Source organism: Alligator mississippiensis, chromosome 11 (genome assembly GCF_030867095.1).
Source record: "Alligator mississippiensis isolate rAllMis1 chromosome 11, rAllMis1, whole genome shotgun sequence".
Classification (NCBI taxonomy): Eukaryota; Metazoa; Chordata; order Crocodylia; family Alligatoridae; genus Alligator; species Alligator mississippiensis.
The window spans coordinates 60,943,986-60,952,084 of NC_081834.1; the positions used below are offsets into that span (position 1 = coordinate 60,943,986).

Genomic DNA, 8,099 nt, shown 5'->3' on the forward strand with positions numbered 1-8,099 from the left:
CACTAAACCCCACTCCCCTCCCAGACCAGGATCCAGAACCGAGGAGCTGGGAGCCACAGGACCATTCCTCCTCCACTGTAACTCAGTGGTCCGTCTTGCCCATCATTTTGAGTACGGCTCCTTTGACCTCCTTGTTCCTCAGGCTGTAGATAAGAGGATTCAGGAGGGCAGACACAACATTGTACAAGAGGGAAAACGTTTTGTCCCGCTCGGGTGAGTAGCTGGAGGCTGGGCGCACGTACATGAACATGGCAGCACCGTAGAAGAGAGTCACAACAGTGATGTGTGAGGTGCAGGTGGAGAAGGCTTTGATCTTCCCCTCAGCTGAGCTGATCCTCAGGATGGCTTCCAGGATGAATACATAGGAGATTAGGATCAAAGACAGTGGGGTGAGGAGCAGTATACCTGCCATCACAAAAATCACCAGCTCAGTGAGGCGTGTGTCTGCACAGGCCAGCTTCAAGATGGCTGGCACCTTGCAAAAGAAGTGATTGATTTCATTGAAGCTGCAATAGGGCAACCTCATGGTGAAGCCTGTGTGAATCGTTGCAGAGAGGAAGCCAGATACCCAGGAGCTGATGGCCATCTTGACACAAACTGACCTGTTCATGATGACCGTGTATCGCAGAGGGTGACAAATGGCCACATACCGGTCATAGGCCATTACAGCATAGAGTATACATTCAATTATCCACAGACAAAGGAAGATGTACATCTGCGCAACACAGGCAGTATAGGAAATACTTTTCTTTGTGGAGAAGAGGTGGACCAGCATCTGGGGTACAGTGGTGGTGGTGTAGCCGATGTCTACAAAGGAAAGGTTGGCCAGAAAGAAGTACATGGGTGTGTGAAGACGGGAGTCATTAATGACAAGTGTGATGAGGAGGCTGTTCCCAAAGAGGGTCGCCAGGTAGATAGTTAGGAAGAGCACAAACAGCAGCAGCTGCGTCTTGGGCTGGCTGGAGAACCCCAGCAGGATGAACTCCGACACCGAGGTGCTGTTCCCCCAGAGAGATTCCTCATCACGTCCGACCTAGGAACAAAAGGGAGCAATAAGAAAAGCAATTACTCAGAAGGATACAGTAGAAAAAGGCTAGATTCTGTTGTTCTTTGCACCCCTGATAGCAGACAGCTGCATGACTACGGATTTTGGCACTTATGCACAGTTTGAAATTCACCTCTGGGCTTGCAATTATGCAAATGTCCATTAAGCATACTGACTACTCACAAAGGGCTCTTTCATGGTTTAACTGCACAGCTGAAGCACTCACTCAGTGATCAGGAGTCTTTGGTGCTCAGCCTGCCCTTAAGCTGGGGATTGGAATCTGCATTTCCCACTGGTACTAGCCCATAGCCTGATGCGGCTCTAGCCACCAAGCTACCAGATAGTACAATGCAGACACGTGTGCAGCCTCTCCAATCCTGCTGGCCCACGAAGCAGCCAAGAGACATAGGAAACCAGAAGAAAGCCAGCTAGCTAAAAAATGCAGTGGTCAGTGAGGTGGCTGCTTTCCTGGATGGGAAGAAAGCAGCCGGTGAAGAAATTTTCCCAGTGCTATTTATCAGCTCAAGGGTAGATGGAAAATACTCTAGACAATGCTGAGAGGCACTGGGTAGGAAGTTTAAACTGGGGTCTCCTGCTTCTTGGGTTAATAGCCTAATAACTAGGTTTGGGGGTTAAAAAAGGAAGGAACTTCCTTCAGGACAGTACACATGGAGGGCAATTCCAACCCCCATTTCTGTAGGAAACAGAATTGCAAACGCTGCACAAGTTCCCAAAGCTGCAGTTACACAGCTGCATACATGCCATTTAGCCATGCAAAGCAAAGCAGGAATAAGCCCAAGGAGACTACAGCCTCTCTCTAAGTAACTAACTCCCACTTAGCAATGGGTCCCAGCTTCCCAGCAGCCCATTTCAGTTCTGAGGTACTGAGGTATCAGGTGGATGAAGTGCCAGACATGCCATAGTTAAGGCAATTTTTCCTTTGCCAACAAAGTTCAAACCCTTGCCACAGCAGATGCTGGACATAGATAGGCAGCTCCTATTCCAAAGAGCTCGCTCTCTCAACTGACAGGAGTCAAAGGATGAGAGAGGAAAGAAACACACGAAGTCACTAGTACAGCTGCAAGCAGCGTCTTAGTCTCCAATGTCCCATTCCAGTGCCACTCCTCTCAGTCATTTCCCTGAGGCAAATTTAGCTGGTGGGGACAGATGCTGCATTAATGTTTTCTACTATTCTTGGATTTTTTTTCACATCTGGACCTTGGCTGAAGCCTCATGAGGCACTCAGATACCATGATGATGGTGCCTGGGCAAATGGGCACACAATCTGATAGAAAGGCAGAATGTCAGACACAAAAGTCTATCAGGTCATTTAGAGCTGTCTTTTCAGAAAAATGTACACATACATTGAATAGCTACAAAAGAATGAATACAACCTTGTCCCGCATCATCCTGAAAAAGTTCTTCTTCCTAGATTCAAGGGCTTGTCCGGTGATCTCTTTTATTGGACCAACGGCATATCTGGAAGAAATGTCAGAGAAACTTGATTTTGTGCCCAAAGGCTTGTCTAACAGCTCTTTCAACTATACAGTAGTTGGTCCAGTAAAAGAGATTACCAAAAAAGACTTTGCTTTTCACATATCCTGGACTACTGTAGCCACAACAGCACGCCAGGTCTTCCTAGAGCTATTTGAGAAAGCATATATGCCTTGAAAAAATTGTGGCTATTGCTTCGTTTAAATGATTCATTAATTTGTTCGTGAATTCCTCCAAAAATCATGCTATTTACTGCTGAAGGAAAAAAAAAACAGACTCCCTGGGAGTGACTACATGAGACACTACATCATTGTTGTGACGAGTTATGGCAATGCAGCATTGGCAGGCACAAACCGTGATGCCAATGCTACATCGCCATAGTGGTCAGCTACACCACCGTAGCTCATTGCTACAGCAACATAGCATCTAAAAGTAACCGTGCACTGCCAGAACTGTGCAGTACCAAATGTGCAGTCCCGGGAACATGCAGATGCGCCAACTGCTACTGGAGTATTTCGGACCTGCTATAGTCTTGCAGTCTTTCCATGCTTTTAAGCAGATCATTCCCTAAAGACATCTCCACTTTGACAGTCTTAACTCCATTGCTGGGATGGTCAACAGCAAACCAAAGTGGAGCCACTTCCCTGTTCTCCTCAGGGGTCCCTACATTTCTCCACTGACCCAAAGCAGCTGCAAACCTGTCTCAGAAACAGCTAGGTAATGGCTCCCTTGGCACAGTGATGTGAATCAATGCACTCATCACTTCTCACTGACTCTGACCCACGATGTAGGATTGCAGTTGGGCAGAAACACACCTAAGTACACGAAACTGTTAACAGGATGCTGAGTAGAGCAGAGAGGCACCGCAGTGGTCACAAGGAACAGCAACATAAATCAGACTAGCTGGCCGCTCAATGGAAGACCCGCTAATGAAGGACATACACTCCATTGGATTCAGTACTGAAACTCACTCCAGTGCTTATTCACTCCAGCACTATCCATCTCCCCTTGCCCTTTCTTTCTGGATTAGACCAGTCATCCGCCCGTTCCAGCTCCTCACTACTTATTTGCAGGAGCACAGGGATTCCCAAATTGTACCAAGCTACTGATCTACCTTATCTGATTGCCTGCCTCCAACTGTAGCCAGTACCAGCTGCATGAGAGGAAGGAGGACAATTATGGATGTGGACGAGGGGACAGTTATGGAGCAAGAGGGTCACAAAGAAAACCTATACTAAATACCAATACTTGGAGATAGGCTTGTATTCTGTCCCTCATCTTCACTAATGCCAACAATTTGTTTCTTCTTTAACCTTACTGTTCAATGTCTACACCCCTCAATCTGGTATTTTCATGCCAACAAAGCTCATAGGAAATGCCACTTACCTTCATTCTCCTTTTCCACCTAAGAGAGCAGGATCGTTCCTTCAGCTACCAAAATTCATGATCCAGATGTACCAGACAATAGATCTTCATAAATTAATCCTTCAGGCTAAGGAGAAAATGGTCCTCACACATTGCTAAAGCTTTCTTTACTTGCGAAAAGCTTTGCCTGGATGCCAATCACATTCCGCAGTTCAAGAAAAAATTATAATAATTAAAAATGAGAAATTAAGCAGGATGCTACTAGACACACCAGTAAATTAAAATTGAATAGCAAGACATAACCAACTACATTTCTACATTCTGTTTGAAAAGAATATGAACATAAAGTAACATTTTTAACTTTTAGTTTGATCAGATTAAAAGCAGATGGGAAGCTGGTTTATCGTCGTTTAAGTCACCGTATGTCAATCTCTGCCATTACGATACTTCTCTTGTTTTTCCTCGGCAAAGAACCCAGGTTTAAAGAGATTCATTCTCTTCTCTGTTTCACTGATCTTTGCATAAACTCTGAAGCTTATGATTTCACTGAAAAATTCTTTCAAAACTGGCTTTGAATCCCTATAGCATTTCATTGAAAAAAAAGTTAATAGTCAAAGGCAAAAGCAGCTTGCAACTTGCTAGTCCTCTCCTGGGTTTTATTATACCATCATTCAACTAAAACAAACTTACTAAATGAAGAGGAATGCAATGGGGAAAAAAAAGTTTTTTGTTTCCTGAGTTTATTTTATTTGGGGAGAAAAACAGGACTTCAAAATATTTAGTTTGGTTTATTTCAATGAACAGGCAGACAAGGGAATGTAACCATGGTCTCCCACACCCAGGGTAGGTGCTGCAAGACCAGGAAACTATTGGACAAAAGGGGCAAAGGGCTGGAACCATGTCTGGCCACCACGTCTGGCCCTCTTTTACTCACAAGACTGACCTCTGCTCCCTTCCTTCCAAAGCACATAGACACCAACCTGCAGCAATGGGCTCTAGCCTGTAAAAGCCAACCAGAGTGAGGGGCTCTCTCTATACTGAGACACATGGAGTGGACTCCACAATGGCCAGCACAATGACCTGGGAGCTGATGAGAGCGCTCAGGAGGGCAGACTCAATGCTTCGCTGTCCCTCAACAGCTCTCTGGTCAGTGCTGCCTGTTGGAGATTGTATTCAATATCTCCTACCCCTCATTGGGTTTTGTACAAGGAGCCTCTGTTCCTAACCCAGGATGTGGAGTCCACTGCTGCTGCCAACTGACCAAAAGACCCCTGCCAGATGTTCAGTAAAGGCACAAGGACATCTGTTGCACAAGCCACACAACTGTGCTTCTAGCCATGCCACATGCAGAGTAGAAGGTATAATTGTGGGATCGAGCATCAGATCCCATCATGCCAAAGTGCTGATGCAGAGGAAGCCCGGTGTGTCCAGTAGCCATCTCCCACAGCTGAGAGCCCTGTCAGGTGATCTAGTGCTGATCCACACCATGGTGATCTGCAGCACAGTGTTCCCCCAACGCTGAGAGCCCAGATTACCTGACAGGGCTCCAAGAGTCAGGGATGCCTGGCCACACATTCAATTAATGGCATGATACGCCAGCTCTCAGCTTTCAGTCACTGTTGGACTCGAACAAAGCAACGGAGCAATTCTTGAGTTGCAAAGAACTCAGGAAGACTCCAAACAGTCAAATGTTTTGCACACTGTGGACTCCTAGTGAAAATCTCTGGGTTTATCTGGACTCACGTAGGTGTTTGCAAATCTAGCAGCACTCATATCGTGCATCCCTGCAGGAGGAGCTCCCAGCGCCCTGGGGCAGTGGCTTTTCTCAGTTTACCCACATGGAGAAATTTGTGCACCCAAATAATCCCATTTCAATGCAGGGGGCTGTAAATTGGCAGCCTGCCATGGCCGAACCACATTTGGCCCGGGCAAGTCTCTGGTCAGAGATGTCCAGAAGAGTTCCCCAGTGGCACAGAGATGTGCCATGAAGTTGCCCAAAACAGGATATCTAGCTATAATCCCAGCCCAAAATCCAGGTCCTTTTTCAGGTCCATCTACTTAGCACAGTGGCTAGCCTGCTGTCAATTGGCAGCCTGGGACGGCCAAACCACGCTTTGAGCCAGGCAAGTCTCTGGTCACAGATGTCAAGGGCAGTTCCTCAGTGGAGTCAACAGGAAGTCTGAGGTGTGCCAAAATGGATTTTGCCCCATAATCCCATTTAAACCTACCCATCATTTAGGGCTCTGTACTTGATGCAGAATATTTTTATCAATATTAATTAGTAAATGTGCATAGCTAATGACATTCTCTCTGTTTCAGATGTTTAATTCATTAATAACAAGCTTTTATTAGGTCTAGATGAGCTTTGAAAAAGGAACTGGGCACTGGGAGTAAGAAATAGGGAACTGGGAATAAGCAATCAATTTCTGATTGCTCTAGGTAGCTGGTTCCAGTGTTTGACCACCCCGTAAGTCTCATACTGCAGATCTCATACAGTGTTGCAAAATGATGTTGGATGCCCAGTTTCAGCCAAATGTTGGCTATGTTTGCTACACCCAACCCCTGGGGCTCAGCTCCTCCGTAGAAATCCTCTTTGCAGGGACTCAATTGAGGAACCAGTGCAGCCAGTGCCACGCAGCACAGGGTGAGGCCAAGCCCAGCAGCGCAGCTGGCCCCATGGCACGTGGAGCAGCAGGGCAAGCACTTCTGCAGCTGCTAGTTGGAGTTTCCCTGGGGGATCTCCCCCACCCCACAACCCCTCGCCCTGACAAGCTGCTTGCCGTGGGCTGTTGGCGTCCAGGCAGGGCCCTCCTTAGGGCAGGGCTGGGCCACGTAGCCGCAGCCCCATGTGCATCACGTGCCAAGCTTTTGTCAGGGCCCTTCTTGTTTGCTCCTCGGAGGAAAAGAGTCTCAGGCTCCAGTCTCCCCTTCCACATCCCCTCAGCACAGCCTGTTATGAGAGGTTCAGATGCCGGTGCCACACTGGGACACACGGCCATTCAGTGCAGCGCCAGGGAGTGCCCCTGTGCTGGGAGACACGGGATTGAGACCCCAAGACACACATGTCATGTCCAGCGAGTCCAGCCTCTGTTAGCCGGGCTGAGAGCCGCTATCAGTCCCAGCTGAGCTGGGCTGGTTGGACATCACTTGTGGCCCCGAGGTGTCAGGCTGGGCACTAGCACATGCCTGGGGCAGGCAGAGCCCCTCCATGGGGCTGGGGTGAATGTGCACCCAGGGATATAATTCCCGTGTCAGGACATTGCAGCACCTCAGCGAGGACGTCCTCCTCCTCCCCCACCAACACTGATCACACCCACCGTGCCGGGGAGCCCAGGGCAAGGCTGCTGCGCCTGAGGAGATGAGAAAGTGTTTGCAGGCTCCGGTCGGTGCGGGAGGCTGGTGCGCGGTGTGCCATGCATTTGCTGAGCTGCCTCAGACACAGAGGACTGTTCCCTGTGCTCGTTCACCATCTGTCTGGACCAGTGCAAATGTGCTGGGAAAACATAGCAGCATAGCAGAGATTTTGCACGGGCCTGGATACCAACTGCAAGCTTTTCCGTTCCCTTCTTTTGGGTGTCCTGGGTCTTGAAGGGGGCTGGGTGGGCATTGAACCCCTGCTCCTCACATGTCACACGAGAGCAGTGACTGTGAACACGTGCTTGAGGTCAGGGGGGCAAACAACCAGCCAGGAGCTCCCAGTGCAACGCTGGGAGGAAATGTCCCAGGGACGCTGAACGAGGGAAAAGCAACAGAGTTAGGCAGGGATGCTGTCTTTTGTACAGTGTCAGTGTGAGTAGTACTGGGAGCCATAACCAGGTCTGGGGGTCGCATGTGGGACAAGGGGGAAGAGGAGAGAGGCGTCAATAAGAACCAAAGCAGTGACTCAAAGCTTGGTGAGAACAGCTCCTAGCAGGGTGTCAAAAATACGGCCGGTGAGCTGGATCCAGTCCCCAGAGCCATGTCCTGTGGTCTGCAGGGCTCCTGGAGGGGCCAGGGATTTGGGGTGGGACAAGATGAGGAACCGCCACTGAATTGCAGGGTGCGGAGCCGCCATGGACGTGTGCTGCAGCGCTGGGGGGTGACTGACGGCTGCGTGAATCCCTGAGGCTCCCTGAGCTGACGCCGATCTGCTCCGACCACGGGTGCCACTGCTCCCACAACTGCAGGCGGGGGTCTGGATCCAGACTGCGCGGAT

The 8,099-nt window shown here is 49.0% G+C and overlaps 1 protein-coding gene across 1 annotated transcript; it reads right to left on the minus strand.

The window, feature by feature from the left end:
- LOC132243734 (olfactory receptor 2K2-like) lies at nt 1–1,243 on the minus strand. The gene is made up of 2 exons (XM_059714127.1): nt 1,229–1,243; nt 1–1,033 (listed from the first exon to the last, which is right to left on the minus strand). Exons 1-2 carry the CDS (start codon nt 1,241–1,243, stop codon nt 83–85), a joined length of 966 nt encoding a protein of 321 aa, XP_059570110.1. The 3' UTR covers nt 1–82.
- Nucleotides 1,244–8,099: the final 6,856 nt, after the last annotated feature.